This window comes from Mauremys mutica, chromosome 12 (assembly GCF_020497125.1).
Source record: "Mauremys mutica isolate MM-2020 ecotype Southern chromosome 12, ASM2049712v1, whole genome shotgun sequence".
Classification (NCBI taxonomy): domain Eukaryota; kingdom Metazoa; phylum Chordata; order Testudines; family Geoemydidae; genus Mauremys; species Mauremys mutica.
Window position 1 is genome coordinate 62380458 of NC_059083.1, and position 17910 is coordinate 62398367.

General features: G+C 40.1%; 1 protein-coding gene across 4 annotated transcripts in view; it reads right to left on the minus strand.

Annotated features, from left to right (window-relative positions):
• The window catches only part of LOC123346291 (protoheme IX farnesyltransferase, mitochondrial), a 186763-nt gene that overhangs the window by 4663 nt on the left and 164190 nt on the right, over nt 1-17910 (minus strand). For all 4 annotated transcript variants that reach the window (XM_044983625.1, XM_044983626.1, XM_044983623.1 and 1 more), the window contains one exon: nt 13663-13895. In XM_044983625.1, the coding sequence (XP_044839560.1) occupies nt 13663-13895 (233 nt within the window). The remainder of the gene's footprint in view (nt 1-13662; nt 13896-17910) is intronic.

The window sequence follows — 17910 nt, forward strand, 5'->3', positions numbered from 1 at the left end:
CTGGTGAGAGAAACAAGCTTTCAAGCTTAAACAGAGTCCAGACCTGAAGAAGAGTTCTGTGTAAACTCAAAAGTGTGTCTCTATCTCACAGACAGAAGTTGGTCCAATAAAAGATATTACCTCACCCACCTTGTCTCTCTAATATCCTGGGACCGACACGGCTGCAACAACACTGCATATAAGATGCCTCAGCAGTCTGAGCATTTGTCTCACATCTTCTTAAAGTTATGAATGCACTTTTCCATTTTGTGAGTTCCATGTCTCTGGAAGCTGCTTACATTAAGTACAGAGACAAGGAAGGGCTACCAGAATGGGAATTCAGATCCTTGGACAATGTCGTGAGCAGGAGAATTACAGGTAAGCCTGGGCTAAGATTTTAAAATGTGATTAGTGATATTTGGGTATCCAGCCCAAGACTCCTTAAAGGGGCCTGATTTTCGGAAAGGCGATCTTCAACACTTTCTGAAAATCAGGACCCTTTAAGATGATGAGTTGAGCACCCAAATATCACTAGTCACTTTTGAAAATCTTGGCCATGGTGCATATAATGCCATTTTCAAAGTCTGGTGAGATACAGGATTGATGTTTCTTCACTGAAATCAAAGCAAGTTTCTCCACTGACTTTGAAGGGCAGCAGGATTGAGCCTATAAACAGTACACCCCTGTAGTATTGATTTCTTTAGTTTTTTCCTATTCAACTGAAATACTTGCTCCCGAAGGCAGGATACCAGACTTGATGAACCAAAGACAATAATACTCTGCACTTACACAGGATTTTTTAATCTTTAAAGGGTTTTACAAACATTAACTCATTATTTCTCACAACACCCAGGGAGATAAGTTACAATTATCCACCATATGGGGACACTGGGGTAGGGACAGAATCTGAAGAAGAATTAATACATGCACGTTGTTTCTGGTTCCCCTCTCTTTGATCTGGTATGACAAGCCCTATATTCCTGTGCCTTTGGTCTGTAACAGAGAGTCCTCACTTATGAAGTTGTTCAATCTTTGGTGTGCAGCCAACCCCCAAAAAGCATACAAAACCTCAAACACACTGGAAACTGTAGTAATTCCCTCACTATAACACTACGTTTTCAATTAAAAAAATCATCTTGAGGCAACATTTACACATAAACTAACCAGCCAGAACTACTTTGAGACTGAATTCCCATTTGCAAAGATCTGGTTTTAGTGCGAGAGCCTTTGGAGTTTTTAACTACTTTTATTACATCACTACTTCAGAAATAACAGGTATTTTATAGAGAAGCTAAACAGTAAAACAATTTAACAGGCCATTATGGGGATTTTAATTGATCCAGTCATGGAGCTACATTTCCCTCCTGATTTTACTGGTGATCCTTTTGTTAGTTTTCCATATGTCTTGCTGACTTTGTTGGGTTTCCAAAGACTGCTAAGTGTCATGTACATGCTGACTTAATTGGAAAACAGGAGAGAACGTACTCTAGTGTCAAATGAGCCCTGGCTAGGGACCTTACAAACTTCCACCCAATGACAAGCATTAAAAGACTTGAATTGCTTGACAAACATTAACTATGTCATAAGTATGTCAATGGTGTTTGTAAGCGATGTTATTACATGAAGGACTATAGCTGAAGAATGGGCTGGTTCACTATTCTATAGACTGCACTGGTTTCCCTATGGAGTTCTTCATAGCTCTGTCTATAGGTATAACTAGCATAAATGATCTCTCTCTATGGAGTTTAATTATGGTGAGATCAGATTAGTTAGTTCACATCCATGATACATTCTGTTGGCATCTTCTCAGAGTTGGCACAGTATGATCCAAGGCCTAGCTGGTTCATAATTGTAAGAACTGCCTTTTTTTTTGTAAATAATTTGTTAAAGCCGGGAGTTTGGAAACACCAGTTTAATACCAGAAATACCCTGGCCTTCAAAAGCTCCATGGTATCTCTGTGGCACTGATAATAGCGGTGAATACAGGTATACCAATTTGTAACCCTTACAAAATCTTTCAGCTTCTCTACAGGCTTTATTAACTGGGAGCCCACAAATATCAAACTCTTTGGATTTCTTTGCAGAGTTTCTAATAGTAGTGAGTTCAGGAACAGCCATGACCATTGCAAACTCCATCCACTTCTCCAGGTGGAGATCATTACAAATGCTGATGATTTGGCAGAGGAATTTTGTTAGATGTCTGAAACTCCATTGCCCTCCAACCACTGCAGTCATTTTCACCAATGTAAAATGTGACCATTCTGACTGGGAGAATTTCAATTCCCACTTTTCACTGGTTTAAATGATCACATAAGAAATAGGGTAACAGAAACCAGGTCCAGTGTCCACAAACTTAAAGGCAAAGTCTGTGATTAACATTAAACTTTAGTGTCTAAGATTTAACTGTTAGCAGTTCTCTTACTGATTTAATTTTAAATATATTCTAATGGCAATAATACATTTCTTGACAAATACAGCAAGCTGAGACATCTTTTGAATGTTTTGTTTAAGCGAGATGCAGCCAAAACGTTAACTATTAGCCAAGTTTGTTTTTTCCTGTCTGAAGAAAGAGTTACTGTTGCTTATTAAGGTTTTGAAGTTCTATAAAATGTTTCTTATATAGGGGAAAGTGCAAAGTCCTAACACATTTCACAAGGCCTCATGGTAAGAAATTGTAAGATGCCAAAAGCATCTTTGGTCAAAATTTGTGAGTGATGAGTGATTTTGGGCTCTCAAATGGACACACCCCTAAAGGGTCTGATCTCCAGAAAGCACGAGTATTTTCATTATTTGTAATACCGCAGCTCCAAGGAGCCGTAGTCATAGACCAGGACCCCACTGTGCTAGGTGCTGTATAAACACAGATCAAAAAGATGGTAAATCCTCCATTTATCCCCAGAAAAGGGACAGTATAGTTGCAAAGGGCCAAGCCACCCCCAAACGGTCCCATTATTGTGCTTCAATGACTATTTGCTAAAGGGCCCAAATCTCAGGTCACTAGAGCAGTTCAGTCTCTGGGCCTGCTCAGTCCTTGGATTCTGCCATTACAAGTAACAAGGTTTTTTATTATGTGACTACCTGTGGAGTAGGATCTGAACTCTGATAACTGATTCACTTCACACAGGGCACTGGACAACCATCAGATGTCAACAATGTCTGGTCATTCCCAGCCTGGGCCCTCATTAGAATCAGTGACTCAGACATGAAAGGTTCTACGCTCCATTACTAATCCCCTGAATGATCCATGCCCAATAAGGATAACATAGTCTGTTCACATTAACTGTGGGAATAATGAGTTGCATGGCTAAGATGAAAAGTCAGAAAGACATCGCAACTGCAGCATTACCGGTATTTTGAACGGACGCTGCTTTTTTTAAAGGACAAAAAAGAGACGTCCAGACCCAGCTCCTCACCCACTTATTGCAAAGGATGGCATATTCCAGATACTGTTTGACATTAACATCTGGACAATATTATATTTGTTAAGCAGGCAGCTGAAATTCATATCCTGCATTTCACTGACTTACATACAAACTATACACTGTATAGTGATGTTTTCATCCACCATCACAAGGCAGCCACCTCTGGGACTAAAAGCAGCAGCTGTTAAACAATGCACAATAGTTTAGGACAGGGAGAGAAGAATATTCTTTGCAGTTAACTTCTCCCACCATGCCCGGAGGGAAACTTTTGAAGGCAGGCTATTGCAGAGGAGGGATTTGGTCAGGACACCATTTTTAGCCCTCTTCCTCTTACAAAATGTACGTGGAATTTTTAGTGATCACAAGTGATCAGGACCCCCTGCTCTGTCTCATCTTAAAGATGATACCTCCAGCAACACGGTGTCCCTGAGTATTGCTTAAATACTGACTCAAAAAAGGGGAGAGGGACACTTAGTGGCAGGAAAACCCACTTGTTCGAGGTGGTGGTGTGAGAGGTGCCCCATCTAATTATTGGCCTGGTCTGGCATCAGCAGTAGCGCTGCAAAACTTTTGATGAAATTGTTTCGAACGCCTTTGTCATCATTTGGGTGTTTGCTTTATAAACCCCAAATATTTCTTCTAACAATGCCTTATTTCTTGTACAGAGATTACGCCAAAGAGATATAAGCTCACTAAACGCAAATCAGCCTAGGAAGGTTCATGTAACGTGCAACAATGAACCGCATTGGCTAAAAGAGAAGGGATTGACATCTCCACTATAATGCACTGGATCCACTGCAGCACAGGGAAACAAAATTATCTTAGGAGTACAGAGACCAATACACGCATTACATTCCTGTAACTGCACTAAGAGCATGAACAGCTTATTCTCTACCCCTGCCCCACTCACTGCTCTTTTGACTAAGCAGAGAGTCTTCTGTTCCTTAAAAGCATGGTGCTTTGCAGAACACGGGTTACATTTGTATGCCCACTTTGGGGCAAACAGGTGTTTTATGTCATCAATACAACAACAACAAAAAAGTGGGGGAGGGGAGTGTGATCTGGAGTTGCAGCTCAATATGGATTTGCTCCCTTTTCAGTCTCTTTTTGGCCCGGCATATGTATGACTGGGAAGTGGCCAACTAGGCATGTAAAATAAACATAGAATGGTTAAAATGTCAGCTCCAAAACAGATGTTGAAATCTTATTGCATTTCCCAAAGCTGGTGTTTACTGCCTTGGCAACTTAAGAATGCTGTTTTGCTTAAAGCACAATTTTAGTAATTCTTCTGCCTTGAATAATGTGAAGGAATTTTAAAATTATTTCCAGACTTTGGTAGCTGACTGACACATTAGGGGAAAGCACCGGCCTTTTGTCTCAAGGAAACTGGGTATGAGCTTGGCTCATGTCAGAAGTGAAAGGTTTGGAAGTCTAAGCTTAGCTTTTAATGGACTGTAGTCAGAAAACTACCACACATAGCTCTCCTTGATATGACGCAACTGGCTCTCCTTAGTTAAAAGATGTTGAACAAATTACTTCTCTTTAATCCAGACAGGAGCTGGGAGACTTGAATTAGTCCAGCTGCAGCCATCTGCCTATGGGTAAATATGCTTTTCCAGGCTTTGTATTCCTCACCTTTCTTAATTCATCCTAAACTCTTTGCAGTAGTCCTGCATGATTTGAATAGAAAGTTACCCACCAGAAAAGGCATGTGATGCTCCCTGAAAGACATCTTTTATCCCTTGCTTACTTTCAGTTTTGTGTTTGTTTACAGCCAAAATTGAACATGCCCATAGGCACTTTCCTTTGAGAATCTGTAAGCGTGCAACCATTGTAGGCCTGGAGAAAGATTTTAGAGTTCAGTTATGGTATCTTGTCTTTTCCCATAACTTATCATTCAAGACTGAGATTCAGTGCAATCCCAGCCTCAAACTGTACTCTTCTAAGGACTTGAGGATGAACAACTATGATTCTTAGGTGGATGCAGAAGCTGATTCCTAAAGTGGCATTATTGTCAGTCTTCAAAGACATTGGCTGTTCTATCAATTTACTGTGTATATGCTACACAGCCATAGTTAACATACATACATACACACACACACATTATATATATGGGCTGTCAAGCGATTAAAAATATTAATCGCGATTAATCACGCGATTAAAAAAATTAATCGTGATTAATCGCATGATTAATTGCACTGTTAAACAATAATAGAATACCATTTATTTAAATATTTTGGATGTTTTCTACATTTTCAAATATATTGATTTCAATTACAACACAGAATACAAAGTGTACACTGCTCACTTTATACTTATTTTGTATTAAAAATATTTGTGCTGTAAAAAACAAAAGAAATAATATATTTCAAGTCACCTCATACAAATACTGGAATACAATCTCTTTATCATGAAAGTTGAACTTACAAATACAGAATTATGTAAAAAAAAAAAAACTGCATTCAAAAATAAAACGATGTAAAACTTTAGAGTCTACAAGTCCACTCAGTCCTACTTCTTGTTCAGCCAGTCACTCAGACAAATAAGTTTGTTTACATTTGCAGGAGATAATGCTGCCTGCTTCTTGTTTACAATGTCACCTGAAAGTGAGAATAAATGTTCGCATGGCATTGTTGTAGCTGGCATTGTAAGATATTTACGTGCCAGATGCGCTAAAGATTCATATGTCCCTTCATCTTCAACCACCACTTCAGAGGACATACATGCATGCTGAAGACGGGTTTTGCTTGATAACGATCCAAAGCAGTGCAGACCGACACATGTTCATTTTCATCATCTGAGTCAGATGCCACCAGCAGAAGGTTGGTTTTCTTTTTTGATGGTTCGGGTTCTGCAGTTTGCACATCAGAGTGTTGCTCTTTTAAGACTTCTGAAAGCTTGCTCCAAACCTCGTCCCTCTCAGATTTTGGAAGGCATTTCAGATTCTTGGGTTTGAGTGCTGTAGCTATCTTTAGAAATCTCACATTGGTACGTTCTTTGCGTTTTGTTAAATCTGCAGTGAAAGTGTTCTTAAAATGAACATATGCTGGGTCATCATCCAAGACTGCTATAACAAGAAATATATGGCAGAATGGGCATAAAACAGAGCAGGAGACATACTATTCTCCTGCAATGAGTTCAGTCAAAATTTAATTAACGCATTATTTTTTAACGAGCGTCATCAGCATGGAAGCATGTCCTCTGGAATGGTGGCCAAGGCATGAACGGGCATTCGAATGTTTAGCATACCTGGTATGTACAAACCTTGCAATACTGGCTACAAAAGTGCCATGCAAACTCCTGTTCTCACTTTCAGGTGACATTGTAAATAAGAAGCTGGCAGCATTATCTCCCGTAAATGGAAACAAACTTGAGTGCGGTTATGTAACAAAAAAAAAAAATCTACATTCGTAAGTTGCACTTTCACGATAAAGCTATTGCATTAGATAAAGCTATTGCATTGTATGAGGTGAATTGACAAATACTATTTCTTTTGTTTATCATTTTTACTGTGGTAAATATTTAATAAAAATAATAATACAAAGTGAGCATTGTAAACTTTGTATTCTGTGTTGTAATTTAAGTCAATATATTTGAAAATCTAGAAAAACATCCAAAAATAGTTAAGTTTCAATTGGTATTCTATTGTTTAACAGTGTGATTAAAACTGCGATTAATGGTGATTAATTTTTTTAATCATGCTTAATTTTTTTAAGTTAATCGTGTGAGTTCACTGCAATTAATCGACAGCCCTATATATATATATATATATATATTTCAGTGCTGTACAGCAGACATATCCCATACATCTCTGGGCATGATTGTATCATCTGCAACACAGCTGCACTGTCTTGAAACGCAAATATGTTTCTCCTTTAACCTGATGGCAGAATTTTCTTCTTGGGAGGGAGAGATGGAGCTTGTGATCGTCTCCCCACAATTAGCTTCAGGGACAAAAAATAGCTGTTTGGGGTGCGTGAGTTGGCCTGCATCATATTATCTATGTACAAAATGTTGCACAGGGATGTTTTTAAAATAACGTCATTTAGCAAAAAATGCAGGCTGCCATTTAATTGTCAATGTCCACTGTTCTTTTCGGGGGTGGGAGTGGGATTACCTCCATACAATAGAAATCTCCATGTGTGACCACAGAACATTCTCAAGCATAAAGGCATCTTGGAGTTGTACATTCAGAAGTCTTAGCAAGACTAACTGGTGATAGAATTCCACTGTATTTCACAGCTCTAATATTTCTGCAGTGGTGGCATGGTAAGCCTTCAGCCGGCATTTTTTTCTACTACAAACAGAATATACTATTGATTGTATCAGTTGACATGTGAACGGCTGAGTAGCCTTGAGGAGAAAAAAAAAATGTATCCCTTTCTAAAGCTTGTTGCATTTATACAAGGTCTCTACACTGCACACAATAGGACTGACTATCAATGTAGCCCTACATGGCTCTATGCTCCAGCCTCCACGTTCACTGATAATTGTGTGCTTTCAAGGTTATATGGTTATGTAAACTAATGGCAAGGGGAAAAAAATCCCAAACCAAAAAGCTTCATGGTCATGGGTTTCAATAGCCGTTTCTTTTGAAGGATGGCACAAAAGACCTGTGGAACAGGACTGCTTCAGTGGAGCAATAGACTTCTGTGCTGGAGTACATAAAGGGAAGGGAATGTTGTATCTGTATATGAACTGCAAACAGAACAAAAGGAGGATCTTAGATATTCACTGGAAATGGGAAATAAAGGTAGCAATGAGATTTCCATCTTGAGGCTTTCTTTGGGACAACCTCTAAAGGAAACGGTCCTATAGATTTCTTCGGGTGCGTTTGCCGTTTGTATATAATATCTGTATGTGTACACACACACACACACACACAGACACCTGAAGGCTTCATAGTTGAAATATCTTTCAGTGTGAATGCAAATGACCCTTTGCTCTTTGTGGAAGACCCGAATTACAGAGGAAGACACGGCAAGTATGGAAGAAGCAGTTGGCCATATTGTTTGTGGATTCTCTGGCAGTCTCATAAAGGAATTAGTCCAAGACTGCTTTAGAAGGACAACAATGACCTGCTCTTTTGATTAATCTTAGCTAGCTTTAGTATCGTGTCTATTGCCTCGAGTAATGAAATGACTCAGACGTTCACAGGCGCAAGTATGTTTAGGGAGTATCTGCAGAAGTGTCTCAAAGTAACATTTTCAGCCAAATACTATAAACTTCCATAGCCACATATGGGGTTATACTCAAAGGCACTTCAGCCTTCCTTTGCAGCTACTAGGCTGGCTCATGGAAGTCAAAGAGTCTTTACTGAATCCTGCTGCTGTTTTGGTGCCCCCTACTGGAAAGTGTGGTTCCCAGACTGGGGCACTGTGACAGCTGCCCCACACAGTTCAATATTGTTCATCTGGAAGATGAAAGCACTGTGCTGGTAACAGCTGTGCATGATGCATAGAATTGGGATAACGGTGAATTTATTTGACTTTGATTTCATCTTTCAGACTGAGTCAGTCCCCAAAGGTGCCTCCATGGTGGAATCACCACTTCTTTTGTGTCTCGCATGACAAAAAAAACCACAGAATAATTCACTGACTTTTGTCTTAAATTTAAAACAGCTGCCTACTAGCACTGCCCATCTGCCTCAGTTTTTACCCACACCGAGCACACTTCTGGGCCGCCAGCTTCCTATGCTCATATGTCAATGACATTAATCTCTCTACCTTCCCATGAAACAGAGTAAGAACTCCTTCGTCATCTTGTCTTTGAAGAGAAGTGAAACCCTAAAAGACTTGATTTTGTTAGCAAAGACCCCAGCTAAAATCCTCAGGAACTTTATAATCTAGTCTTGCTCTGGGCACCAGAAGCTCTCACAATAGACCTGAATCCATGTCAATAGGCTTTTAAAAATCCAAACTGTTTAGTCAAAAAGACAGTGTGAAAGAAAGAAAAAAGCAAAGGGCTGTAATGTTTATTTCAGCCACAATTATGTTTTTGCGTTACCTCCCTCTTCCTGGCAGACAAGGGCTACACGGGGAAAGGTATCAGAAACTGTCGTTTGTCAGGTCATGCCACAGCCCCCTCTCTCTCCTTCTCTTCTCTTTTTTGTTACTAAAACCATCCATCTGCCAAATGTCACTTGCAGATAAGAACTGTCCATTTTAAAATCCCCATTTGTAAATAGATGTTGGCTGACATAATTAATGTCTACCATACAACACAATTTGAATTACAAAGTAAAGGCAATTTAAAAATCAGCCTCCACATGATTACCATTGATACTCAGTCTATAAATTCCATAGCCCCAGGAATTATTTAAATTTCTGAAAATGAATGAAAATCAGTACAAGATGTCTTTCAGGAAAGAGAGACCAGAAGTGGAGCATCTGAGATAAACTAAATAGTCTCTTGAGATAAACATTCCTTGGTGCAGTAATACCTATGGCTCCAGGCCACCATGGGGCTGCAGTGTCTGCTACACTGTCAAGACTGTTATCTGCTATGCCACTGCCACCTACTCAGAACAAATCCCCTTAACTGATAAAGCACATTATGCTGAAGACCCCTGCTTGTCACGTCTATCGAACTGGGTGGTTTATATGAATGCTGTGGTTTCAGTTGGTTGGGATCAAGCCACCACTGCATCAGTATATGGCGTTCATTGAAATGAAAAACCTTAAGGCAGCTTGTGGCCCTCTGGAGCTGGGAATATTCACTATAAATTCTATTTTGCTATATTTGCTAATTAGGAAAAAAATCAGTCAAAACTGACAATCAAGCAACAGGCAAGCAGCAGCAAGAATGTAATTTAAAGCATATATGTGGCTGTTCTCTTCTGTGCGAAAATAAATAGCTCTGTGTTATTTCCTAAAGATGTCTGTCAGTCACTCATGTATCATGGGCAGAAGTGCTTAACGTAGGTCTCACCCAGAAGGAGAATCTAGGAAAGCTGTACCAATTCTTTCCTCTGACCGTATCCTAACGCTTATGATTTAAAACAAATTTGCTGTCATTCTCCCCTTCATCAAAGTGAAACAAGTCACTTCAGGGCCTGAATTTATTAGTCAAACAAATAACCTTTTATTTAACTGTAAGGAAATAGTACCACAAAGGATCAGAAGGAGGGGCTTTCAAGGAAGCAGATGTGGCACTGCAAACCACTGTCTGGCAGCCAAGCTATACATAAATAGACCAGATATGTGATGGTGAGAAGCATGTGGTGAGTGGCGTTTATCATACAGCTTTGACTACCTCACCTGCATTCTGCTCACCCCTAGGATTTATGTTCACATTCCAAATCTCCCAGCAGTTTCAAATGGGCACCATTTAAAAATACCAACTTTCCATAGAAATGTTTCCTTCTTTCTCCTGAAATGTGTATTCTGTCCCAAATTACCCTGGCCCAAGTTCCAGGCTAGACGATGTTCACTGACATCTTTAAGTGCTGATCTCTCAAGACCCATCAGGACTAGAAATGGCAGCAACAGGCCACTGGACATGTTTTGTAAAGCACTTTGAGATCTACTGATGAAAAGAGGCATATAAGAGCGAGGCATTGTTATTATTGGAAATAAGAATCCCAGACTTCCAATGGGAAATGCAACACTTCCTTCTTACCTTGGAAGTTGCTGAGACACCAGCCTTTAAAGTTGTGGCATTTTAACGTGCATTTATTTTGGAAAATAAAAATAAATTCCTAAATGGACTTTGGAAATAAAAAAAGGTTGGTCAAATCTGCGGCTTTTGGAACTAAACCTGACTTATTTTCTTTACCTCTGCTGAAGTACAGATGTTATAAACGCTGTTTCAAAAACTGCACCTTCAGCTCCAGAACCACAATCCAGGAAGCGTCTCAAATTATGGCAAAGGAACAACACGATCTTTCAGCAGTAAGCCTTCCTGAACCATGTCAGTGACGTTTGATGTTTTTTGATATATGGAAGCAGGGCAGTGATGGCTACACAAGTTTGCCCACCAAAGAGGGAAGTGAAAGAAGTTGTAACCTTAACAACTACCTTTGCCATAACTAGGAACATACACAATAATGTGATTGCTCTGAACACTGGTGCTTGAGCAGATTGCAAGGGGAGAAAATCCACAATAAAATGTAAACCCAAGAAATTCCAGTGAAAAGGTGAGTAGCTCTCTTTTCATTAGTGTTCTGACTGCCCTGCTACACATTCTTCATTGTTATTCAGCCGGATATTCAATCCTGTTTTTAACAAGGTGCAAAGGTATTCTCACACCTTTACCTAAAACAGGTTAGGCTAGCTAATTACACTTCATTAACAGGTTCCATGACCGTGGCTATGTGGGTTTAAGAGAATGGGTGCATGTGCTCATATATGTGTGTGAACACACATACAAACCTCTTACAGAGGTCTAATCCTGCAAGTGCTGAGTTCAGGGTGTTTGGCACTGGAGAACTGAGCTCATGGTGAAGTCGTTTTCTACTATTAGTCTATTTTCATTATAAAGAGGAAAGCACTTTTCATATTGCAATGCACTAAAGCAGTCAATTCTAAGTCACTATTATCCACGGTTTGCTATACTCGAGTTCCACCATAGAGATTCATATTTACCCATACCATTTCTGCCGAGCAAGCAGCTCAGCCTCACCCAAACTAACCATGAGGCAAACGTAGGAAGTTCTACCTACCTGGAATTGAGAATGTGGAGTTACTTTAAACACTGTGCAATAGCATACTGATACATGCATAGAAACACAGTGCGACGAAGTGGGGATTTTCCCTTGTTATGTTGTATGTGAGCCTATGTGAGTCTGTTTTGCATGAATGCTGTGTGTGCCTCAGTTTCCCTGTGTATTGCACCAATGTGTAGGTGGTGGGAATAAGGGGGTGTGACTTTTGCGGAGGCTGCTCCAGCTGCCAGGCCCCTGCCCTGCCAGTCGCTACTCCTCCGGCCTTTGTCTTGCTTCCGGGCCAAGAGTCATCTGGTCGCATACTCCTCCTGGGTCTCAGGTTACGAAGGGGCAGCGGGGTAGGCAGCTGGAGCAGCCTGCGCAAAAGTCACACCCCCTTATTCCCACCACCTACACATTGGAGCAATACACAGGGAAACTGAGGCACACACAGCATTCATGCAAAACAGTAAGACTCACATACAACATAACAAGGGAAAATCCTCACTTCGTCACACAGAGGAATTGTCAGACTGTATCAGACCCAAGGTCCATCTAGGCCAGTATCTTGTGTCTGACAGTGGTCAGAACTACATCTACTTACCTACTTTTTAAATATACACAAATATTTATTTAACATTTTTAAAATATTTTTGAGTATTCCTGTTTAGAATTCTGGTTGTTGCAAGCAGTTCAAGAAAAATCTTAAACAAGCCAAGTAGCGAGATGGGTGCATGCTAAACAATTCCATAATCTACATCATCCTGCTAAACTGATTTACATAAAATAAATCCAAAACAATTGTTACATTTCTCAATGGGCCTGTTACCTGAACTACACGAGTTTCACTTGAATATAACAAATTAGTGATACTTTTAGGCTATACGTTCCTAATTGGCAGGAAAAACAAGCTCCAATTGTCTCAGAGTTTAGCTTGTGAACAGATCAATGTTTATATGTGATGTAAAAATAATTCACAGTTACTTAAAGGAATCTCCACATCTTCAGGAGGGGAAAAAAGGAACTTTGAGAGTTTAAAAGGAGGCAGTTAAGCAATCTACCAATAAATTAACATTCTAGGATAGTTTCTAGAATGTGGTGAGATAGTGGTACACCTCACAGGACTTTTCCTGCAGAAACCCTCCGGCCCCGCCTCACCCCACAACTGAAGTCGACCTAACTTGATCTGTTTCTATTCTGAATTTCTATAACATTTTGTTCTATTCACAGCCCACATGCTGGGTCAGTGCTCTTCATCCTGATTTTTGTTCCCAGACAGTCTCAGCATATATTCTATGGAACTCATCCTGCAACCGGTCCTTTGTCTCTAAAGCCCTCTAAGGGCAGAATGACAGGATCTCTGTTTACTTCTTCAGTCCTAATATGGTACAGAGACATGCATGTTTGCCAACACAAACAAGTCTTTATTAACTACATGGAATACAAACCAGTTTTTGTGGCATTGTGCTACAATATGTATTGCATCATCCTCTGCTAATACCTGTGCTTAAGGGAAACCAATAGTTTTTGTCTCCAGGGTGGTTATTTTCAGCTGTCCCAAATGCAGTAATGGCAACTGCCTGTCTCTCCAATTTGAGACTTATATTTCATACTCACCAGCATCAAGGCTGCCGGTAGCTGCAGTCCAGCCCATGATGGGGGGAATGGCACCAACGACAGCTCCCACCCACGTGTTGATGATGCTCATTCTTTTCATCGGTGTGTAACAACACGTGTACAGGAAAATGTTGAAGGCTCCCAGTGCCCCAGTGAGAGGATTTACTCCCAGCGTCAGCAGGGCGATTCCTGGAACTGCACAGGAGGCGGCAAAGGACACTGCAAGCAGAGGGCTGTAGGGAAAAAAACAAAAGCAGAGGACACACATTTGTTAGCAAAAGAGCCTGCGGTCACCCTCCCCATCCCCATATCTCTTTAGAGCAAAAGCTAAAGTTAAGGTTGCAAAACATTTTCCATTTCCAGCATTGTTTCCAAGATGCTTGTAGCTTTTTTCTTTTATGGCTGAAATTTCCACTCTCGACCTCTGACCTAAGGTGAGCCTTTCCAGAAAAGCCGAGCCAATTCCACTGAGTGGCTTTAGAGTTTTAACTCATGGGACAAGTTCACTAGTTCTGACTCTAGTGACCAGTGCTGATAACTCAAAAATGCCTGACCTGTGTCAGTTTATAGTACTTTTCATGTAAAGGGTCCTCACTGAGAATTAGTACCTTAACAATTTGGTAGCGACCTTAGTAAGTTACGAGCATGTGGAGCAAGCACATCACGAAAAATGCCTCAAGTTTGTGTGTTAAAAGCTACTGAAGTAATAAACGTTCAGTGTGGCAGAGAAAGTGAATTGTTGTGGCTCTGTCAGAATTTCAGTTGATTACAACATTTGCAAGGTGCTTTTTTTTGGAAGGTTTGAGAAGAATCAATTCAATTATTTTGGAGTTTTCTAAGTACTGTAGAAGTTTTTTGGATTTACTAAAACATGGCTGAAGTTTCTAAGTTCAAACTTGGCTGGTGTATAGTGCTCACCAGGGGAAATTTGACAAAATAACTTTACAGTGACAAAATCAAATTAAGATTTATTTTCTGAGAGCAATAACAACCAATTGGTTTTCATTAGAAACTCCTGTTTTCCAAGGGTCAAACTCAGAGAAGGAAATGGTAGTAACTCTATTCAAGTTCCACTCACAACCCCAGAGTAGCTGGAAGTTAATGCTGACAATTTAAATAGCCATTATTAGGCTTCAGAATAAACACCCAAATGAGATGGACAAAAGCAGTTCAGGCCATACTTAGACCAATTATTTCAGTCAGTCAGCAAATCCACGCTGTCTGGGGTCTCAACACTGGTGCTAATATAAGGGGCCTGAAATTCCACTCACCTGGATCAGTGTTACACCATTATCGCTCCACTGACTTCAGTGGAGACACACCTAGCTTACAAAGGTGCACATGAGAGTAAAATGTGATGCAAGTGAAAAAGGCTTCCCTCTGCTTCAGTTAGTGGAAAGGGAAAACTGGCAGAAAAGTGGGAGAGGCATGAAAGGGAGGAAGGTAGTACTATATTAAGTTAGCCACCTTTAATAACCTGTACGCTTTCCAGTACACATTTTACAATAAAATTAATACATTTAGCTAAACGTTTACTGGGAACAGGAATAGAAAATACACATTGACAATATAGCTGAGTTAATAACACCACAAGAGCCTTAACTTTACAATTCTAGACTCTTAAAACTATACAGCCTTCACATTCCATTATCATGTTTTGCATTCAATATTCTATGTGCTTTTAGCAGCATGCTTCTCCCCCACGAAGTCTTTAACCCTGCTGTGTGCTTTGCAGCCAGCGCTCCATGCTCAGCTGTGGAAGTCCAGCTAGCAGTCAAGATGAATTTTAATAAGCCATTGTTAATAAAGAAGCTAAAGGTTTAGTTCTGATTTTTAAAGCCCTGGTCAGGCCATTTGCATCCCAGCATTTTATAAATGCTAGAATAGTCAGAACTGTTAAGATGGGCAAACTTCAGGTCAAAATGTTGGAACTAAATAAAAGTCTGTCTTCAATTTAAATTAAATTGACTAAACCAAGAGTTTGATGACATTCAGGAAGATAATTTCGCCAGCTTTTCAAATCCAGCAACAGATTTTAGATTACATAGTGCGGAGGGAGTGTCATCATTTCCTTCAAAGATAGCAGTAAGCAGCCCCAGTGTTCTTGGTACATTACAAATATAGGTAAGGTACTGTGTTGTCATCCATCGACAATGAGATGTAGATTTGAGAATTTTGCTAATGGGTAACACTATAAAAGGACCATACGGTGCCGTGTGTTCTTTAGTTTTACTGTTAGCTGTGGTTTTTTTACAGGACTGCCGCAGAATACAATATGCACAGTAATTTGCCTCAATGCTATGTCTACACATGCTACAATTTCTCATCATTGCCTCTGCACAGCAAAAGCCTGACTTGGCAAAACAAATATAACTCATTTAGTTCCTGAGAAAGGTAGAGCTGGACTGTAAATTCCCAAATGAAACGAGTGATAAAGAAAACATGTATCTACTGCTGTGAAGACAAAGAACCAGCTTCAGCCCTTGCACGCCATGTAACCCCGACTCACTTCAACGGGGCATTAATGAGGGCAGAATTTGGCCCAGCGTGGTGAACACTGCTCTTGCTAATAAAGAGCGGTGACTCCAGTCTGTCTCTTTATTCCAGACTAATGCTACACTGATCCAGTGGCACAAGAATAGCAGCAGATCCAAGCACTTCACCATTCCCCGTGTGCAACGCAAATGGTAGAGCTGCCTGCGAACAAGCCTGGCACCAGAGGGAAGTCGATAAGTCTGTTCCTCCTGCATAGCTGACATGGATCAGAAACAGCCCTGTAATACCAATGCTGAGTGTAATACCCAGCCTATCAGCCTCATGATAGTAGAGCTGCGAGCTGCTATCATGAATGGCTATTTTTTGGTTTCTGTCATTGGGCGTAAGAGGGTAAGACCTTGCGGATCAAAATACAGTCACAACAGGTCGCAGTTGTGTCTGGATAAGAGAGAAGCCTAGTGGTTAGAGCATGAGACTGGAATTCAGGAGTCTTGGGTTCTATGCTGTGTGGCCTTCGATAAATAATTTAACCTGTAAAATAGTCATCATGCTAAATGACCTCACAGGGGTGCTGTGAGGCTAATTAATTAATGTTGGCAAAGTGCTTTGAGATGCTCAAATGAGACATGCTACAGAAGTACAAAGTTAGTGTATAATCATCTGGGTTATGAAATAATTTAACCTTTTAAACTGGGACACAGGATTGACTAATATGCTTGCTGGTATTACACACTGGCATTAACAAATAAGGAGACTGGCTATAGGAAGGGATGAGTTTGGTTGTGAGCTCATTCCCTAGCACCTGGACATGGTGGAGACTTGCAGTTCTGCACAGAGCCACAATAGCTGGGGATGGCCATTTTGTGCTCTCTTGGGGTGATATCTGGCTCTAGAGGGTAGATCCCTACAGTAGGGGATATTTTTTGAGGGACCATGTTGTGAGTGGCATGGAAAAGACAGTGACTGGAGAAGGACTTGGAGATTTCTTGGGAAAAATAATAGAAAGGTTTGGACTTGAATTTTTAAACATCTGCCCCGCTTGTTGATGATCTTTTTGCTCAATGATTCATTGGCACTTTAGTGGTTGGTTACAAAATAAAAAAAATAAGTGATTCAGCGATAAATAATTCCCAACCCAGCTTAACACCAGACTCAGCTATTTCTGATCTTTCCACAAAACTAACACCAAAACTAAGCCCAAAGTACTAATTATCATTATTCAAAAGAGCAATATGTGCAAACTGCAGTTCCTTCAGGAAAAGGTAAATATTTAGTGTTTGTTATTACAATTTTCAAAAACGTTCATGGCTGCCAATTGGTCAGAGCTTTGAGGATGTTACTTCCCAAGGGAAATATACATCTGCTCTGAGAAATTCCCACCAAGAAGCTGAGAGATAGGAGATGACTATTACAACTGCTCAGGGAAATTTCCATCAGGATGTCCTGAGAGCTCAGACAGACCACTAGGTACAAGCACTTCCCAGAAGTCACAAAGTAGTTTGTACTGGTGCTTAAAGGAAATGCCCTTGACATAAAGTCTAGGGCACCATTTTTTGGCCTGTACAAAACAACTTTTTTGTTTATTTTAAATCTTTCCAATAATGGCAGATAATATACATACCAGCGTGTGTGTGCATGTATATTATATTACATTCATACTTAAATGCTCTCATTGTTACAACTAAAGGAATTAATATCCTTAGTCAGTTACTAGTTAACTAATCCCTATGTAGAAAATAAAACCCAAGAACA